General features: G+C 30.4%; 1 protein-coding gene across 3 annotated transcripts in view; it reads right to left on the bottom strand.

Annotated features, from left to right (window-relative positions):
• Positions 1–10,446: 10,446 nt before the first annotated feature.
• LOC142321585 (retinoblastoma-like protein 1) overlaps positions 10,447–22,585 on the bottom strand; it is a 79,947-nt gene continuing 67,808 nt past the window's right edge. For all 3 annotated transcript variants that reach the window (XM_075359794.1, XM_075359795.1, XM_075359796.1), the window contains 3 exons: positions 18,735–18,911; positions 15,269–15,469; positions 10,447–10,895 (listed from right to left, as the gene is read on the bottom strand). In XM_075359794.1, coding sequence (XP_075215909.1) covers positions 15,284–15,469; positions 18,735–18,911 — 363 coding nt within the window. In that variant the 3' untranslated portion in view covers positions 10,447–10,895; positions 15,269–15,283. The remainder of the gene's footprint in view (positions 10,896–15,268; positions 15,470–18,734; positions 18,912–22,585) is intronic.

Raw genomic sequence — 22,585 nt, 5'->3', positions numbered from 1 at the left:
AATACTTTGGTGATGTACAAAAATTGGTTTACAATGTAGTTTTACCCATATGCATTTATCAGTTATTGAACAATCGGATTTTAGCAGACAGTATTTTTTTCCCAAACTCATAAATTAAGTATAATGTTAACCATGCAGTTTAGAAAAAAAACTGTTGGTATTTTTAGAAAAAAAAAACATTTTTATGAGCAATCTAAGTCTTCATTATATTAGTAACTGTAAATTTTAATAATTAGTTCATTCATTTTTTATTCTATAGCACATGATAAGGAGTAGGAGATGCTAAGAACAAATGATGAAAAGTGACTGAATATTTCAGTTATAAAGTGGATAAAAATATTTTGTTATTTAATAAACTAATTTAAAGTTGATACCTTTAAACAAAATTCTAAATTTAAATAAACTTTATTAAGTATGCTGTTCTAATAAGTAAACACTATATTATGATAAGTCTCATAACATAAAAATACTTAAATTGTATACAAGTGTTATGGTTTTAACATCTATTTTATAAACAAAATAGTTGGTTTTTGTGTACAGTTTAGTTCATGATTTTTAAATTATTAGCTTTTGTGAAAGTAATTATAACTTATAAAATAATTTTTACTGGAATATTTAAGTAAGCATGTTTTATGTATGTATATCTATACAAAACTTTACATAGTATAAACTTATTGTAATTAAGAAATAAGTACATATAATTAGTATAACTTATTATAATTGTATGTGTAAATAAATAATTATAATAGTTATTTGCATATATTTAAAAATTGTGTTTCTAGTTGAATGCTTAGTGTACAGTTAGTATTCTATGTAATACATAATCAGTAAATAAACTTAATTCTTTGGGATAATTATGGTATATTTTTCCTTCATCTCTTAACAAAATTAGTCCATCCATCTGCTGCAAAATATCAGGTTCAATCATCATGATGCTTAAATTTGGAGGCCATTTATATCAATTATTTGTAAATGTTTTTAAAAATATTTTTATATTATGACTTTGGATAGCTTTTGCACACATTTTAATGAAGATGAAAAAATTCCAGACCTTTGCTGTAAATCAAAGCTGGGATGAAGTGATTTAGAAGCCAGCATGCTAACCAGTAATTAACTAATTGACCAGCCTTATTTATTCTTTCTGAACTTTTTTTTAAATGCCTTCCTTGTAGAAAATTTTAATAAAGTATAGAATATCAAGAATATGTCAACGAATACATACCTGAATGGGAAAATATGGATTTATGTTCATAACTTGTACTAATCGTTGAAAAAAAGGCAATGATTTCAGTTTTATTTGGATAGTAAATATTTTGAAAAATAGTTGGACCAATTAAAATATGAGATCTTTTGCAAATTATTCAAAATAATCAGAATAAGAGTTTTATGAATAATTGTTCACAAGTCCAACCAGATTTCAAGAGTATTTTCAAACACTCTTCATTTTCAGTTCTCCTGAAAGAGATCCAGTGATGTCCTATTTGAAGTGCGGTGCTGTATACAGCAAGATATGTGTAACCACATACCAAAACCATGTCAAGAAAAAGAAGTTTTGAAATGTGAATCTGTACAGTTGTCTATGATGTAGTTCAAACCACGACTGGGATTTTACAGTTAAAGAGACCAAATAGCCATTCAGCACCTTGAATCCTAAGCCATTATGTAATACCCGGTATCACTTTCCAAGGCATTTAAAAAAAAAAAATTACCATCTTCATTATAAACATAAATTAATGTAAATCTTATATGCTTTAAATCATCACAATCTGTAGTAGTTTAATATTCTAAAAAAAAATTATTGTACTTACCAAAAAAGGTACAATAGCTTGAGTCTGATGAAAAAATTATAGCAATGTTACATGATATTTGTTCTCATAATAATTTTTTAAAATATAATCATAAACAAAGAACACAAGTTTTATTTTATTAATAAAAAAAAAAAAACTCTTCCTAATTAATAAATAAAATATTATTCAATATAATATAAAAAATGTTTTTTAATGTATAATCAGCTCTAGACAGTTTGAAGTAGTGTGGTAAACATAAAGATAACTCACAATCAGGACACCACCAAGTAGTCTCTTTTCTACAGGCTTTACTAGTAATAGCTTTTGTCTTTTCAGAACAAACTTTACAGGATCTTGTAGGTTGATTTTTTTTCAGTGCTGGGATTTTTGCGGGAAAGTGATGACCTGTTTCATGCGACTGCAGATGGTGTGACTTGTTGAGGTAGTACTCCACTTTTTTCAACAATGACATCTTTTTTTTAATTTTTGAGGTGGAAAAACAGTTTTTTCCACCACTTCATTTGTTTGAATGGATAATAGGCTATAATCTGTTATTATCTACATCTGTTTTGTTCAAACTGTAATCAAGTATTGCATCAGGTTTTCTTTTTATAACCATACCTTCTTTAGCCCTCACCTGTATGTCACTACCCGTCATTTTATGTAGTGACAATAACACAAGTACATCTCATGTATCTCTCGATTTTATATGTAGTAAATCATTTAAATGAAGTTTGATAAAATTTTAAAAAACTGGTCTCTAGACAAGAGATTGTGCATACAGTGTACTTTTTAGTGGACCAGTAATGTCTAAGTTAAGGTTTTTTATGACAAAAAATTATAGAAAAAAATCCGATGTGGACACTACATGGACTTCCTTTACAATACACATCTTTTAATTTGCATCTTTACGACATCTTTTTACATCTTAATGGACATCTTTTAATTTACAATACACATTTTTTGCTGCACTTTATTTAAACTTATTTCATTTAAAAGTGAGATATGATCCTCCAATTTTTTAATAAAGTGGACAGTAACACGATTGCTGAAATGTTAGTTTTCATTAACATCAAATATTTTTAGAATTATTAATCTTACATGAAATATTAGAAGAGTAAAAGTCCCTTTATTACTTCTATTACTAGATCAGTATTATTTGTATCTTCGTGAGTTGCTGATAAACAAAAATTTTAGATTTCTGATGTGTCATATAAATAAAAGTTAATAATTAAACTATTCCATTTAGTGAACTTCTGTATACTGGTTACAAATCCTAATTTTAACCTTGCGGTATAAAATATACAGTTTTTATTATTAGAGTATTTGGTGAATAATTAAAAATGAAAAAGAAACAATCATACAGGAAAAAGAAAGAAAACATGAAGAAATATATCTCAAAAAATGACAAGATGAATATGAAGGGGAAGAAAATGTTAAGAATGAGGGAAAAATAAAAAGATTAAGAGAGAATTATGAATAAAAGGAGAGAGAAAATTAGAGAACGTGTACACAAATTAAGAACAGAATTATATCAAACCAAAGAGTGATTAAATGACTAGCAACAAAAAGCAAACTAACTGATCAACTCCAACTTAGGGAGAATATTGCCCAACAATATCAGAAAAGTAATGTACTAAAAGATAAGAATTTTATGCAATTTATTAAAGATCCGGCATGTATGCCTATGTTGTTCTAATGAGGGTCTACTTTCAGTCACTCTGTAGTTAACTTTAATGTAAATAAAATAACAGAAATTAAACTAGAAAATCTAATTCTAAATTATAACTTTCAATTAATATTAAATAATCAATGTTTCACCAGATCTATTATATACACATTTTTAAAACATATACACATTTTTAAAAGTACATAAAATTTTATTTCACTTATAACTTCAGAATTTTTCATACCATTTTATTGTAAATTTTTTTACAATCATGGGTTAATAATTATTAATAAATCAGTATATTTAAATAAAAACAAAAGGAGATGAAGTCTGATTCAAATCGATGTGCCTTCCTTTGTAAGATCCAAATGCTTCATTAATTAAAATTTTATTTGTCTATAACTCTGGAACCAATTAAAATAAGTGCCACTTGATATATCATTAAAAAGCTAGTTCTCAATGAGGGCTTATTACTGCAGTTAAGAAAAAGTTCAAAATCCAATTTATTTTGGATTTTGGCTCAGTTGATTGCAATTCAAACGGGGAGGATCAACATACTACGGCGGCTAATCATTTTTGGGTTAAGTGAGATACATACGGACGTACAGACTAGTCAAAAAGGATATTTCCATTGAAATCTGAGCTTTTTTGTGATCACAGTACTTCCTTTACTTCGTACAAGGAAGTAAAAATAAGTATATTTCATGTAATTTGACAGTCTCCCAATTACTATTTGGTTTCAATTTATTATTTCGTATTGGTTTATCTATCATACATTTAGCATACTTATTAGTTTCAGATTTGATCAGTTTTACAATAAAAATAGAAGAGTAATAGTGTTCACTGTCTCATCCATCGCAGCTGTTGTCACACACAAACCTAGCTTTTTGCTGACAAGAAACACGTTTAGATCACGATAGAGCTACTCAGAACCATTCAAAATTAATTAAAAGAATCATTGTATATATCCTATTCACTAGAACACGGCGTGTGCCAGTTGTAATAGAATTAAATATAGGACGTGGGCTTCGGTCATCTGGTCTGTCTGCACTACTCTACATGGGCAATACTCGCACATAGGATTTAAAGTATTGTTTCAATGGAGGGAAGTAAATATTCTATTTTATTGTAGAGAAAGAATTACTTTTACTCCAAAACCTAAATTTTGATTTGAACTAGTCAAATATGGTTCACTTTCAAATCTAACTTACCATACTAAGGAGGAAAGAATTCCATGATCAAGCATCCCTTTAGGAATTATTTATATTAATACATGGACATGATAGTTTAGATTTTACTTTTGCTGTTTGATTACATAAAATGGGGCAATTACCTTTGTAATTACCAACCTATGGGAAATGTAAACTGAGTCATTAAATGTGATAGATAAAACAATAATGGAATTGCTTTTTTATAAGTACAACTTACCCTTTATTTCTTTTTTCATATATAGTGTAGGTTCATTAAATAGTTTTTTCAGCGTTTGTCTCAGACTCAAATCTTGACTTTTGTCAATAAATCAATTTACCTATTCAAAGATTTAAAAAGCAACATAGATTTCTAGTTACATTTAAACATTTTCTGCTACAATAATCTGTCTGTAAGAACAATATGTAACAAAAAATAATAAAATTTTGCTTTATAATTTCTGTTTTGCAGAGGCAGGTCTGGGTTCTGCATTAACTAGAAGTAATGTTTTAATCAAATACAAATAAAATGGAAACAGCAAATTTCTGATGTTATGATTTTTAGTATAGTCGACTAATTTTTTCCCATAATGTGAAATTATTATATAGCATATACTATTTGATGTTAGAAACAGTCAAATAATATATAGCTTAACAATTTACAAATGTTGAATAAAATTGTAATTTTTTACATCAACATTTTTATTTTTATAACATTCCTGAAAAACATGATTTTCTATAATTGTTACATACAGAACTATAAATCTTGTTAGGCAAACTTATGTGCTTATTAAAAAAAAGGTATGCAAGACTAACTTGATATTTTCAACAAAAACTTTCATTTTCAGAATGTATTCCAGTAAATAAAAAAAAAGCTGATGCAGTTCTAATGGTAATTATTCACAAGTTGATAATTATTCACATTTATTTTACTTGCCTCATAAAATAATGTTAGTAAAGGTTCATTATTAATTGTCAGTTGTACTGATAATATGGAACGAAGCAAGCCTGACACTATGAAACTGAAGAGCTGTTGAAGTCCAATTTGCAGTTGCAGTTTTTTTATGTAATGTTTAAGGTTTTTGGCTTTGCTAACAACTAAATTCTTGTGAAAAATTAATATTTAAGCATTAGAGATACTATTTTGAAGTTTCTCTCACCTTGATTAATTCGTATGAAAAAAATCTGATGTGGACACCACATGATTTCCTTGTACATCTATTAAATTACACATTTTTTTACAATCAAGAAGTTAATAATTATTAATAAATCAATATATTTAAATTAAAAAAAAGGAAATGAAGTCAGATTCGAACCGATGTGCCTTCCCCCTTATACAATCCACATATTTCATTAATTAAAATTTTATTTGGCTATACGAGGTGCGACAATAAAGTAATTAGACTAATTTTTCTTTGCAAGATGTGGCAACCCTGCAGCTTGCATAGGCACACCATCTTTGACCTTGCTCTATAAGCTAATTCTAGTCCAAGTGGCACATTGATGCAACTGCTCAGTCGTGAGTTGTGATGTAATAAGTGAACACGTGTTTGTGTCTCTCGTCACAGAAGTGAAACCGCAAAATATTGCGCAACGGTATGCCATTTCTTTTTGCGTTAAATCAGGTGAAAACGCAACGACAACTTATGGTAAGCTTCAGAAGGCTTTTGGAGAGGAGGTTATGTCAACAGCTCAAGTTTTTCGGTGGCATAAAATTTTTAGTGAAGGCAGAACAAATGTTGAAGATGAAGACCGCAGTGGACGACCATCAACCTCACGGACAGATGTCAACTTGACCAGGGTGCGGAAATTGTACGATCTGATCGAAGATTATCTGTCAAAATGATTGCAGAAAAACTCAACATCGATTGAGAAACGGTTCGTCTAATATTAACTGAAGATCTTGGTATGAGAAAGATTTGTGCAAAAATGGTCCCCAAAAATCTCACACAACACGAGAAACACGGAAAAATTTGGCTGTCAATCTGTTAGAGCAAACGGAAATCAATCCAGATTTGTTGAGCCGCGTTATCACTGGTGATGAAGGTTGGTTTTTTTCAATACGATCCAGAGACAAAACACCAAAGTTCGCAATGGTGCTCAAAGGAATCACCCAGACCAAAAAAAGCTTGCATGTCAAAGTCAAAAGTAAAATGCATGATTGTGTGCTTCTTCAATTCCAAGGGAATTGTTCATAAAGAGTGGGTGCCTCCTGGACAAACAGTTAACCAATGTTTCTACAAAGAAATTTTAGAAAGACTTCGTAAACGAGTTCTTCGTGTCCGTGCCAACATTGCTGATAATTGGATTCTGCATCACGATAATGCTCTGTCAGTACAGCAATTTTTAACCTCAAAACAAATTTTAGTACTACCACAGCCACCTTATACACCAGATATTGCTCCGTGCAACTTTTTTCTATTTCCAAAGGTCAAAATGGCGGTCAAGGGACACCATTTTCAAACAACACAAGATGTCCAAAAAGCTGTGACGAGGGACATAAACACGTGTTCACTTATTACAGCACAACTCACGACTGAGCAGTTGCATCAATGTGCCGCTTGGACTAGAAGTAGCTTATAGACCAAGGTCAAAGATGGTATGCCTATGCAAGCTGCAGGGTTGCCAGATCATGCAAAGAAAAATCAGTCTCATTACTTTATTGTCGCACCTCGTAATTCTGGAACCAATGAAAATAAGTAACACTTAAGATATATCATTGCAAAGCTCTCAATGAGGGCTGATTACTGCAGTTAAGATAAAGTTCAAAAAGATTTTTTTGGATTTTGAACACTTTTGGTCCAGTCAGTTGATTGCAATCAAAAGGGGAGCTGCACAATTTGATGCTACAACAATCCTAAATCCAAAATTTCAACATTCTATGGCTAAATGTTCTTGAGTTATGTGAGATACATATGTATGTTCAGATGTCATGCCACAACTAGTCAAAATGGATTCAGGAATGGTCAAAATGGATATTTCTGTTGAAATCTGAAAACAAAAATTTTTTGCCATAATACTTCCTTTACTTCAAAAAAGGTATTTTTGGTTCCTGTTCCACTATAAAGAAATTAAAAAAAGAAAAGTCAATATATCTATGTTCTAACTCATTTTCTATCAGTAGAACCCATTTATGGCCATTTGGTATAACAAACCCCCTACTTCTTTTTTTTAGGCGAAAAGAATTTTTGTTATCACTGCCCAGAAAACAAAATATAAAACTAAAACGTCAGACACAAAAACATACCACTACTATAAAAAAATCTAAATATACTATTAAAAAGTATGGAAAAATTAACATTCCAGAAAAACAAAAACACCTGGTCCAAAAGTTCTTTATTTAGGTGATTTGGCTGTCCTTAAGATGGGTAAAATAAGACGCCAAAACCTGGTTCCATCTATCCCAAAGTGATGGCTAACCAGTCAACAAGGATGCTTATGACAGGGCTTGATCTAAAGGCACCTGTAGCAAGCCAAAGGAAACCATGATATAGTGTCCAGCATTTTAAGCACGATATTGTGCGCTGAAGAGTAGGTGACATAACCATAATCTACACAGGAATGGAATAGTAAAAACACAACATACATAACCGATTGGCACCCCAATTGGTATTGCTAAGGACTTGCAGCATATACAGTGTCTGAAAAAAGATCCCGAACTAAATTAAATAAAAATACAGATTTAAAGATAAATGACTTTATTCACATCAGCCCTCTACATACACTAACCCTTCTCTAGTTACACACTCGTTGCAGTGCCGATAGAGCCCATCAAATGCTATGGAGAAATCACTTTGTGGGATCACCTTCAACTGCTCGGTGCAAGTCCTTTAGATGGCCAGAATGTCATAAAAAAAAGTGACCAAGCAAGAGATGCAGCTTCATCACCAAATGCTTGCTGTATCATAGAATAAGTTTCAACAAAAGATTTTTGAAGCAGAATAAAAACTTTTATCATGCTTTTCTGTTCCATGTCGAGCTTGCACGAGGTCACATGAACACAAAGTATGTGGCCAAATATAACTTGAAACTGGAGTGATTTTGTACACACACTTGTCAGACATTGTACTACATAGTTTCTTGGTTGTACCAGTGATGGCATTACTTATAATGACTACAGAAATTTAGTTTGGAAACTTTTCAGACATACTGTATATCTAAAATTTTGGAATATCTCGTTTGTAATTCTTTGATGTGTTTGACTCGCGTAAGGCAACTATTGAAAAATAAACCTAAAAATCTGAAATCAGGAGAGATAGCTAATTCCTATCTCTCCTGATGTCTGAAAAAAACTTGTGGAATAAAGGGGTCCTGCAGGTGGGAAAAGACTACACATTTTGTTTTCTCAGGAAAATGTGAAACCTTGGAGACCAAGCTTCAACGTGAGATACAGTGTTCTGTAGTAGTCTCTCTGCTGTGGCTGTTGAACAGGACGTAATAATATATAAAGCAAAATCATCAACAATTAAATAACATGAAGCAGGCATCAGCTCACATCCAGTAATATCATTGATGGCTATAGAAAATAAGGTGGCACTTAATATACTTCCTTGAGGAACTCCATTCTCCAAGTTGATGCTACCCAAGAGAGAATCTCCAACACGAACACGGAAAGTTCGGCCACCCAAGAAACCCCTAATAAAAGCAAGCATATTGCCCTTAACTTCCCATACTAATTTACTAAACATAGGTAATGGGTCACTCGAATACTAGATCGTGGATACTGGTGTTCTTTGGTGGTTGGGTTTCAATTAACCACACATCTCAGGAATGGTCAAACTGAGAATGTACAAGACTACACTTCATTTACACTCATACATATCATCCTCTGAAGAATTATCTAAATGGTAGTTACCGGAGGCTAAACAGGAAAAAGAAAGAAGGAGGTAATTGGTCACTCACACAAAGAAAGAGATATTTTTACTATTTACATGTCCCAGTAATAGTATTAAAACATATTTTATTTCCACTAACCCAAAACTTGCCCATTCTTTTGACAAAATTGACAATGTAATTTTGCTTTAACCATTTAGTATCTCAATACAAAAATGTTAACATGTAGTTTCAGAGTGAGGGATTCAAGTAATTAAAATATCAGTTTAATGAAAACTTTTTCATCTCAATATTTTGGGCAAAAATTTCGGTTAGTGTGCTGTTAAATTGAGTTGAATTAATTATCAGTATCATTAAATTAATGAATTCTTATACAATTTTTAATAGAATAATGACAAAAAAATCTTAAATCAACAATCGCCTCAAATTTTTTTTGTCAATTACTTCAGTAGTAAAATAAGAAAATTTTACACTTCTTAGGTGATAAAGGTAATTTTACACTTCTTAGGTGGAAAATGCATAATATTATGTTCAACAAAAGTAATATTATAAAAATGTCTTTAAAAATATGAAGTGCAACATCAGTGCTGCTGAAATTTAAAAGTAATTTTAAGAAGTTAAGCAATAAAATGCTGATGTGTAGGAACAAATTCCAAAATAGTTGAGCAAAAATTAAGTTATTTATTAAGTTCTAGTTTAGTTAAGATGAATATTTATAAATATCTCTCACTTTAAAAAATTACGGTGTAAATGAAAGTAAAGAAAAAAATTGGATTATTATAAACTCAATAAATCTTCAATATATTAAAATGACAATTCTTAATTATAATAACATATACACATACACTTTTATTGTACATTAATACATACCAATCGGTCATTCACATTAGCAACAGTGTAAGCAAAACAGTAAAGTAAAAAAAAGGGTTAAATGTAAATCTAGAAGAAATTATACAATAAAGCACAAATGAAATAAGAAAATAATCATAAGCATTTAATTGATTTACAATAAATGTACTTCTAAAATCTTATTTAATAATGTTTTATATTTTTTATTTACTTAATATGAATTAAAAACAAGTGATTAATTTTATGTTACACTGATAATTATAAATAAGCTATACTATATGAAGTATATTGCAATTTCATAATACCAATCAATTCCTATTCACATAAAAACAATAAATAACTATATAAATTAAATTAATACTAACAACAATGATAAAAATATCTGATCAATACATTGATAACCTGAAAATAAATTTCTAAGTTTTTTAAATGTTATTTTATAATAAAACATGATGCAAAATTAATTTTAAACCATCAACAAACTATGTTACTCTGATGTCCGGTGGAAAACAGCTGATAAAGAGTGGAGTTAAATATAATATGTTAAAAATATTAAGTTTTACGGTGAAACTGCAAAAAAAAAAAAAAAAAAATTATCAGTCTGTTAAGAAAATAGTCTACATTAGTTAAAAATGCACACGTAAAGACTTTAAAAATATATAATAATCATACCATACATTTGTTGCTTCTTTATCACAAAAAAAAAAAATAAATAAATTGTATTTTACAAGCAATTAAAATTTCTTATCTTAGCAAAAATTACCACAAGCTCTAGCTACTACCATAAATAAAGGTAAAAATAAATAGTGGCTTCGGGTCAATCCAAATGAAATCAATCAATGATGGTTGCTGACAAAATTTATTTTTTATTTTTTTACCTAAGTTTGTACTACAATCAGACAGTTGAAAACAGGTATTTATTAATGTTCAGTTTTTTGAGTTGACATTTTGTATTGGTGGGTCAGCCTATTTTCATTTCACAGAGGTTTATGTTAAACGCTGTAGCTTCTTGGTTTTTAAAATTATTCAGTTCAAACAAACCATGTTAAAGAGCATAAAATGTACAATATTTTCTATCCAGCTTATAATATAATTAGGCCTACTTAACTGAAAATAAACAAAAAAATTGGTAAATCATAATGTTTTCAAACCAAAAACCTTCTCTTTTAAGACTCTCCCTCAATTTTTTTTAGATATAGTCTATATTATACTACTTCCCTAAAACGTCTCAGGCCTTAAAGTTACATCCTTTTTTTAATGGGTCTTCAAATATTGCAATTTTTCTAAAATCGGGTATTTTCTGTCTGAAATATCTTAAAAGGTACACACTTAAAAAATCCAAAATTTTCTAGGTAACATTCTTTCGTTGGGTTGTAAAGTGTTTAAAATTTCATCATTGAGACATAGCTAAAATTTCAGGAAGCACTATTAAGTGCAGATATTACACTGTTTGTAGTAAAAATGTAAATAACATGTAAGTAATATTAAGCAATTTTTTGTTGACCTATAGTTCACAATTTGGAATATATATATATTCACACACATATATACACACAGGCATACCTGGATGCATTAGCAGCGGTGAGGAGTCAACAAGTTCAGACCTGAACACATTAATACCAGTTTTGAACTATCCGAGTATAGTACAAACTTAGGTAAAGAAATAAAAAATAAATCAATCTTGACAGCAACCTTTACAAATTAAATTGGTTAATTTGATATAGATTAACCCGTTCTCAAAAAATAATGGCAAATATTTGATTGCTTGCAAAACAAGAGTATGTTATTAGCAGCAGATTCCTTAACATAAACAATTTCACTGTTTGTGAGCTTAAAATTTCAACTACAGCAAGGAATGATTTACTGGTCAGTAAAGAAAGAAATTTATGTTTACAGTAGTAATCATAATAAATATAAACTATTCTCAAATAATATAATTACTACAGATGAACAGTTTTACCCATTAATAGAAATGCCAAAATGCAATCCACGTACATGATAAATCAAAAATTAATAAATTACATAAGTATCAAAATTAATAAAAGCACTAAATAAAAGGTATAAAAATTGCAGAAGCTTCTGATCAGTTGTCAGTAAGTGAATAAACATCAAAATTAAGAAGTATTACAAGAAGTGATGAAAAAACACTTTTCTAAAACAATGGGATGTGGACAGAAAATGTTTCTTAAATTACAAGCCGTGCTTTTAATCATGCCACTTAAAAAAACATGGTGCAGTTATATTGTGTCTAGCTGCTCATTTGGTGGAGCAAAGGAGGCTAAAGCAATGATTTTATACTAGTATACGAAGTAACTGTTCCGGCACCAGATTTTAATGTTCTCTAGCCTCTATGATCAGCATTGTAGCTAATGTTGAAAAAAAAAAATTGGAATGAATATTTATAGCACAAGAATTTATTTTATACAGTGATTAATGCTGATGTTTAGACTAGTGACTAGGCTTCCTCAGTAGAATAAGATTAAGTAGTATTGGCAACTGGCAGGTGACTAATGTTAAATTGTAAGGCTCGTTAAAGTGGTATACTGTGTTTGTGTTATGTGTTGTGACTTGGAACAGAGAATATTATACTGATTGTACAGAATATTAAACAGAGCAGAAGGTAATTGTGAGCTCACTGCTTTGGATTTTATATCTGTATGCTGCTACATTTAAAAGTTGATATAACTGCAGTATTTATGTAAGCAAAGAGCAATGTGATACAACATACTGCTTCAACTTTCATCTGCTCTTTTGTTGGAACAATGAGAAAATAGTTGCAGTGTTCTTTTTGTGGCATTACTACGGGGCAGTGAAATGTGAAAACGTCACAGATTAGTTTTATTTTGTATTCAGTAGATTCTTTTATGAACTGTTAACTGAAGACAAAGAGTTAAAATAGAAAAGTGATTAGGTTAACAAGAAGGTAAGAGTTAACAAAAAAGATAAATTAAATGTAAAAATCCATCTGTATCAGGTATATGAGTATACTAATGGGAAATACAAGTAAGCTGAAGAGAAAATTTGAGATAGAAGGTTAGCGAAAATTATACTTAAAAAAAAAGGAATAACAAAGATACTTAGAATGTTAATGAAAAACTAAGACGTTGAAAAAGATAATTACTATGTAATAAATTAAAGTTAGAAAAAAGTGGCTTATATTATATTTAGAAATACCCTTTTGAGGGTATTTCTGCATGGATGTAAAACATGGATATTAAGAATATGAGAGGGTAACAATACTTGTCCATCACCATGGTTTTCTGAAAAGATCCACATTATTAATCCGCTGATGCCAACCTCGGTATTTCATACAGACTCAACTTTAGTGTTATGCCGTTGACCTCGCTAAGAAATACAGACTAGTGCATGACATACTTTGCACTGCCCACATGTCCTCAAGGTTGAAGTTAGAGAGAATCTGACTGTGTAACATTACAGCTGACATAATGAACTTTGGTTTCATGAATCAGTGACCACATTAACATGATTTTTATTTACAGTATTACATAATTATTGTTAGCATAATCCAAAATGTAAAATCCTAGATACCATTTATCATATGTTATTCTATCCTTGTTAGTCTTCTAGTTTCAAATAATTGTAGAAATTTTATGATCAACAAACATATCAGCATGTTCATAAATTACACGGTACTTTATAGAGTATACAGATATTCTTTTGTTCTGCTGTAGAGTCATATAGAACTTGCTTCTGAATCTGGGTTAGGCCTACACATTCAGTTTTTCAATTGACACCATGGTTTCCTCAAGTAAATCTTTGACTGAATGGCTTGACTGATCTTGAGGTGATTTTAAATGATTCCAATGAACGTTTATTTTCTGATAGTGACACTGACAGTTAAATTAGTGAAAATTATGAAGATGACATTGCAATTGTTGATGATAATGCTGCTACTGATGAGGAAGTTAGTGATAGTGAAGTGAGTGTGCAGAATGATTTCAATCGTCTATTAATTTGGGAGGACATGAAAAATTACTGGGGGCGACAAGAGTTATTTGTTGGTAATTCTGGACCACAAAATTCTTCTATAAATATAAATTCAATGTGTCTGTATTCCTTTTGTTTTTTATGGAAGAATTAGTAAATACCATTGTTGTAGAAACAAACAGGTACGCCGGACAATTTACGAATGCAAGAGACAGATGTTTTACAAAATGCATGTATTTTCTTGTAAAATCTGGATGAGAGTAACAAAGCTTGCCTGAAATATATTTATTTGAAAGTTGTGATCTTCAATTAGATATGTATTTTACATACAACATAGTTAAAAGCACGTACTACATTTTCTTTCCTACATGACATTAATGATAGCATAAGACTGCAATAATTTTTTCGTATTGTAGAATTGTATACAGTAATAATAGATCATATGTAGAATTGTTCTTGTATTTTATAATTAGTATTACGAGTAAAATTAGTCATTTACATGGCGATTTCGAATAGTTTTCATAGGATAATAGTAAAAAACAAATAATGTGAACAGAATAATAGCTATTTAATGATATTAATAATCTATGTACTTTTCTGTGCATAATGGTGACAATTTTGTAAAAATCCCACGTTTTGTCTGTATTATAGAAGTTTTAACAAAGTTGTGCATTTTATACTGAAATTATTTAAATCTCCTCCGTCCGTGGACTGTGGTCTGAGCATTAAATCCTCCGGCACCGAAGGGTTAAGGATGCAATGCCTAAATCACTTAATTCAATTTAAAAGATAACAATTAGAAGTTATTGTAAATGTCATTGTTAAACCAAGATTGGGGTGAGAACTGATTTAATAACTGCAAGCAACTAAGATTTTATTTACAAAAGCTTATTAAAAATATTTATGATATTACTTTATCTTTGTAGTTTTATTTTTATAATATTCAAAAGATCATGAACAACAATATTTCATCCTCATAAACAAGTAATACATACTGTATTTAAGATGATTTAGTCCTGCGTTTTAGCTGCAAGCCTATCAACAAAGACTCCTTGAACCTTACGTGTAACAATAGCTTCGGATATTAAATGTTGCTGTTTGGCAGGTGTTTCACATTCAATATCATCAGTTAGAAGTCGCTTGCTTACTTTTCGCCCATTAACTACTTGAATCATAGTGTTGATCGCACGAAGATCCTACAAAAAAAAGAAAAAAGAAGCCATTACAAGTGATGGAACTCTTGAATGATAATGTAGCTGTCTATATTTTCTATTCGTTTAACAAAATCAATCTAAGTCATAGATAGAAATTTTTCAATGTCAAAATGATTACTAGTCTTAAATCTTTCTTTCATCCCTAGGATAGTTAAAAAAAAACTACAATTTTATATAATCAAAATACTTTTATATAGTCATGTTTGATTACATGTGACTATAATGTATGTGCTTGTATAAATATCCTTAGAAAACTATTTACTTTAGCATGGATAAAATAAGGCATTGATAAGATTCCTTTTACCTACTACCCTACAATTTCATCTCTTGATCTCTAACAGATGTTCTAAGTCAAGAACCAGGAGAAAAGACGGGAATCTAATCTAGTGGAAAGCCATGTCAAATAGAAAGTATGTTTCTAGGAATTCAATTGTTACTTTATTCCAAGACCTAACATTGACAAAACAACAATAATGTCTTGGACAAGAGGTAATCTTGATCTACAGAATGGAAGAACTGGTAAGGTGGAAATACACAGGCCAGTTCAAAGATCACAAGTATGTAGACAACAGCTACATGCTTAGCTACTAACTGTACAGCAACTGGGAGTCGCATGCACATACCTAAATTATTATAAATGACCTAAGAGAATATGAAAATTAGGGAAATGATTGATGAACAAGAAGTTGGTTCGGGAGTTTGGAGTTTTTTTAAGGTTAACAGAAAATAAGAAAAAAGAGGGTAGGGTATTGAAAAAACTGAGAATGGTTGTGTAATGCTCTCTTCAGTTCTAGTGGGAGCAAGACAAGAACTGTTAAGTATATTTAATTCACTACAGGCAAAAAAATACTGCAGACTGGAAATTTATTTGTGAAAGACTAGTAATAGTAACCATTATTCAGATGGTTACTCTCACTACAAACCCTAAAGTAGCAGGAAGGAAGATTTTAATGGAAGAACTTAATAGCAATTGGAAATATGCCAGAAACCTGGGATAGATTACTGAAGAATTTGAAGTCATTCTCTAACAATAAGGACACTAAAGTTATACATCATTATTAATTTCATGTAAAATATTATTTTCCCCGCAAATGGGTACATGCAAGGTGGTATCCCAAAAATAACTGGAATCACGCTGCACTAGGCGGAATTTTCATAGTACGTGATTCTCCTCCTAGGAGAGTATTAAACCGACTTTTTCCACATTAGTCTGTCAAGTGGTGCCACAAGGGAAGGTTATGTCTGATCTCTGTGAAGTTTTTTATGAAAGCTTTTTTGCCTGTTTCTTGTTTTTTTGTCACAGCAGACTTTAATGAACAATGTGCAGCCATAAAGTTTTACTTCCTGCTCAGGAAAAACACACAGAAAATATTGTGATGTTAACTGATAACAGCTTAGAGGATACTACAATGGGAAAAACTCAAGTGTACAAGGAGTCTGCATTTCAAAAACTTGAAATGTCAAATGATGACTAACCTCATTCTGGATATCCTTTAACTTCCCAAATGGGTGAAAATGTTGAAAAAATTTGCACAATTGTGTTTGAAGACTGATGTACCATTGAACAAAGTTGTCTGGAGTAACTTGGAGCTCAGTACAAAGAATTTTATTGGAAAATTAGGGGTTGAGAAAGGTTGCTGCAAAGTTTGTGCTTGGCTCCTGACTGCTTAGCAAAATAAGGGTAGCTTGGAAGCATGCTGTGCTTTGAAAAAACAATCCCAAACCAATCAAGTTTTCTCAAGATCTGGTGATAAATAAGAGTGTTTTGTTTATGACTGAAAAACTAAATAACAGTAAAGCCAGTGTCAGACTGCAATGTCGCCCTGACCAAAAAAGTCATAAAGTGAAGTTAACATCAAGATAATGAAATGATCTGTTTCTTTGATGTGAGAGAGTAGTGTATTTGGAATTCATTCCACCATGTCAGACTATTAACCAGGATTTCTACCTGGAGGTTTTGATAAGATTGCGCAACAGTTTGCGGCAAAAAAATGCCCGATTTGTGGTAGACAGGTGATGATGTTTCACATCATGACAATGCAACTGCTCACACAGCTCTCTCAGGCATGAACCATGAACTGAATGATAACCGAACAGATACTAGCTGAATGCTTGTCCTGTGTGGTGACATGGGTGCTGACTTTACAATCTGATTGTTCATTTAAAAAAAAGAAGTTTCTATCCATTATGCTTGGTGATAAAAATTATACACATACATTCCATACTGTTTATTTTTCTCATACATGAATGAAAGAAAGATTACAAAACAAATGCAGGTATTTGGCTGCATTGTCTTTTTTGTGAACACTATGGTAGGATTAAGTAGCTTCTTTGTGCATTAAATACACATACTTTTTATATCTGCAATATACATTAAGACACATTGTCATTTCATCATTGTTACTACCATTTATTTTTTTATAGCAACCTTATATCATTTCAACACCAGGACAGCTTTATAATTTCATTTTTTGAAAACAATACTTGCACAATAACTTAAGTACTCAATATCTGTTATTATGCCATCTCTCATTAAAAAAAAAAAAAAAAATTGAACATATTTTTTCATCATGTTAAGTAATGTGCATCAAATGTTTAATCAATATCTTTATACACACTATAAACAGAATAAGACAATTGTTTAACAGAAACAATATAATTATTTTAAAGAGAGCAAAAAATGTTTCTTTAAACATTCCAGTGCATAGAAACCATGTTAAATAAACTGATTCTCACAAATTCCTTACATTAAACAATGCTGTTCAGATTCATGTTTTCTTCATACTCTTGATAATTATAAACATCCTGTCATTTTATTATTTTTTAATAATGAACCAGCTGAGTTTAAGTATTATTAAGCAATTAATAACTTATGATTTGACACTTTCCTTTAAACTGTGAACTAATTTTTATATCTGTTCTAGCTAGACAGTATGTTTAACATATATTTAAAAACAGGTATTTAAATTATGAAAATATTGTGATTTAATGTAACAAATAATTAATTCAATGTAAATTTAAAAGTAAATCAAGGAAGTGTAAATTATCCATAGTTTATTGATCCGCCAATTGCTTAGTGTATGGTATTACCACAACCAATGTATTACAACGCGGCTGGAATGGCTGTACAGATGCTACATGGAATTTCACAGTACTGTTGGAATTTACTAGTAGCTAATACAAAAACACTTCGTTTTTATGGTATATAAGGCAATTTTTAAAATTAATGGAAGACTTAAAAACTCACTTTTGCTGGACTACGGCTAAAACAATATGCAAGAGATCTAACTGGTGATGGAGGAACATTAGACTCTGAAGTCATCAATGGACGGATATAAACTGAATGCTTATCAGATATTCTCCTGCGTGGTGACATGGGTGTTGACTTACCAACTGGAAGTGGTGACAAAGTCAAGTTTTCATTCTGTAAAATATAAAAATAATGACAAAATTTGGTGACATGGGTGTTGACTTACCAACTGGAAGTGGTGACAAAGTCAAGTTTTCATTCTGTAAAATATAAAAATAATGACAAAATTTATAGTTTTCATCCTACTTCCTTTCAATGAATTTTTAATAATTAAGCTATCTATAAAATCCATGAAGCAAACTTTTCTTTTATCTTATGATCATGTCATAAGATATTTGTAAAAAGAATCCCACAGACCAAAGATCATTTATCAGAATTTAATTTACTTTGTTAACAAAATGTTTTATAATCTCTTTTTTTTTAACAGATAAAGATCATTCTTTAAGTCTGATAGAATATTCAATTTAATATAACTGAGTTTGCATTAATACATCTATATTATGCTCTTCAGTAAGAGGAAGCAAAGATTAAATAGCGATATTTATATGGATATAATTTTGTTAATCTCGCAGATCACACCATGTTCTTATTGCTTTTGGTGCCATTCCATTAACTTTTACAGTGCTAATGCTTTCATACTGAAAGGAAAAGCAGACCTTTTCTCATGTCACTATTTCGTTGCCAACTGACCACAATAGCAATACATCTGTAAGATTTCAAGGTAAGCTGTACATAACATTTTATTTAGGATTAATCATAGTTTTTAAGGACCACATTTTTAGGAAAATATATGATTTGTTGGTAGGATGTTATAAGTGGACAGTGATGAATTTAAAATCACCTTAATTTCAGTGTAGTCGTAATATAATGCACTGATGCTGACTGACAAACCAGCAGCTAATATCAACAGGTAATAGAGACAATCAGATTAAAAGAAAAAAACATCTTGTTTAAAAACTTTAAAATAATTTCTGTGCTTGGTATTCTGTCAGTTGCTAAAATCTTAGTGTTTAAACTGCGATTTAAATGTTTAAAATTTTATTTCTTCAACATAATCTTACACCAATTTAAATATAATTCAAAAGTGAATTATTAAGTAAATAATTCATTTCACTGAATGAATTGTTTACTAGCAAGTGAATTATTTGATATAATTAAAAAATGAGTGTTTTCCTAAGCCCAGAAAACCATAATCCTGGCTTTCCCAATATGTGCGAGAAGTCCCTGGATCCCTCCCTGCAATTAACATGTTGCTACTGTTTTAGAAGTCATGCAGCATTAGACCAAAGAAACAATTTCTTTATTGTGGTTTGTATGCTGTCATGATGTAGGACACTGACTCATTCTTTTGTTTCTGTTTGAAAAGCCAAGGCTGACATGAGCGGATGAATTTCAGTATCAGGTGGTTGGTGGAATGTATTTGAGTGATGACTAACAGGGAAAAAATGCAACAAGCCCCAAATGATGATGCATTTCATAATAGCTTTAGGAAGGACCTACCTTATAAAGCAACAATGCTTGATTGGGAAAAATATGCATTTGTTACTGGGAGTGTTATGCTGAATGAAAAAAGATGTGAGTGCAAACATGTGTTGCCATCATCTATTTGATTGATAAGCAGATTCCAATGAAATCTATTCATAAACAAATGGCTGAACTTAATATACCGCAATTAACAATGTAGATCATATTAAAAAAATGTGTTTGAAACCATTTAAACCAATTTTCAACACATGAACAATTCATTATTGGATTCAACATCTGTGTGTGTGTGTGTGTGAACACTTTTTGTCTTGGATTGAGCATCATTAAGAGGAGTACAAAACTACATGAATGGCCGTGATTGGTCATCAGGTTCACCTTAAAATGGCTGCCAAAATAAAAAATTTGTAATAATTACACAATAATGGTGTAAGCTATCAAGCTGGTTCAAGCATTTATTAAAATACATAAAATATATAAATATAAATTTTTTAAATCAAGTGTAAGACCCAAAATGGCAGAAAAACTACCTTTTTAATAATTTAAAAAAAAAACACCATAAAACCGCCAAAACATGAGATAAACAGATTGTAACTTAGCGTATGTAGGATAAGTAAAAGTTAGAGATAACTTTGTTAGAAATAAATTAATAATTGAGGGAAAAGTAACAATTATAAAAAGAATGTTCGTTCAGGAAAGTATTACTGGACTTTTCATTAATAACTGGTTGAGAATGAATTATCAGAAGTATGGGAAACTGTGTTGCTGCCTGTCACACTTTATTAGCATAATTTCCAAATGCAGTATTCTGCATAATTTTTTTTCTCTGATCAATAAGCAATTTATCACAGCTCACAAGGCATTAAGTAATTTTCTGGACTAGGAAGAATTCTCATTTTGTGTAAAAGTCGGAAAGGAATCTAGTACATGTCACGATATGTATTCAGATGACATCATAATACATAATGTATATTTTTTCAGGATACAGGGACTTCTTGGAGACACTGTATATCAAGAATACTTAATTTATTGATGGTTGAGTAATAAAATTGAAACACTACAACCTGAGTAAAAGGAATTTTATGTGACAAATTTTCTCCTATAAACTGTTGCTACTGTTACTATTAATTAAGTCCTCGTCACAATCTCTTTCATCTTTGCCGTTCTGATTTTTTTTTCATGTTTGGCGATCTATTACAATTAATTGTAATTTGCAGTTACTGTAGTCAAAACAATAGAAAGTGTAAATACTTATTTTGGTTCTGTCTTATTTATAACTGTTCAACCAAACTTCAATTTGGTTAAAAATTCTTAATAATTAGGCTCCAGCTAAATGACAATAATAATAGCAGTATGGAATTTTCAGGTTGTCATCATGTTGACCTTTGACCCTGACAAAATTTGACGGTTGAATATGTGGTCATGTTTTCTATGATGAACATGTGTTTCTAGTTAAATTTACACTCTGAAAGAGTGGATTTACTGCAAAATATAAAGTAAAACAGGGTTTGAGAGCGGCCCAAAATTACAAAAAAAAATTGATAATTGAATCTGAACATCTCTTGTCGTGGGTTAATTTGATACATTACAGAACGGCTACTTTCAATGATGAACGTGTGTTCACATCAAATTTACATGTTGAAATAGTTGATTTACTGAAAAATTCATATAAAATTTATATTTTAACTGCAAACACCATGATTAATTTTAAATTTATGATGATGTAAGTCATCATTACTTTCAGTAATATGGGTGTTGCTATAATTCATCATTATTTAATATATACAATTATCATTATTTTAAGTTCAAACTTCAAAATTATTGTTGGCTTTTATAAAGTTTTTTCATCACATCATAAATATTAAAAAAAGGGCTTATCTCGAAACTGGTACATCCTAGGCCATTTTTAACACGATTTTGAAAGAATTAACTGAAATATGATTTTGAGATCACCCAAAATGATAGGTCCTAGTCCCTTGCATCTACCAGCCACTGTTCTCAAGATATGCCCTTTTGTTCAGAAATTTTTTGTATTTGGCGAAAAAAAAAAATATGTTAAAAATTATCAAACAGCTACTCAGTTAATGCTGTAAATTTATAATGATGTTCTACATCAATCAGTCATTATTACTTTCAGGGAAAGCAACAAAAAATATATTAAAAATTATCTAACAGCCACTCAGTTTAGAAAAAATCTATTAGCCTATGACTCTTCTTTCGTCTGGTTTTACTACTTTACCAGTTAATGGTGGTGAGTAAGAAACTATATTTTCATATATTAATAAAGAATACGCGAAAGTATTAGA

This window comes from Lycorma delicatula, chromosome 3, assembly GCF_047948215.1.
Source record: "Lycorma delicatula isolate Av1 chromosome 3, ASM4794821v1, whole genome shotgun sequence".
NCBI lineage: Eukaryota > Metazoa > Arthropoda > Insecta > Hemiptera > Fulgoridae > Lycorma > Lycorma delicatula.
The sequence above is the reverse complement of the archived record's forward strand: the minus strand, read 5'-3'. Positions and strand labels throughout refer to the sequence as shown.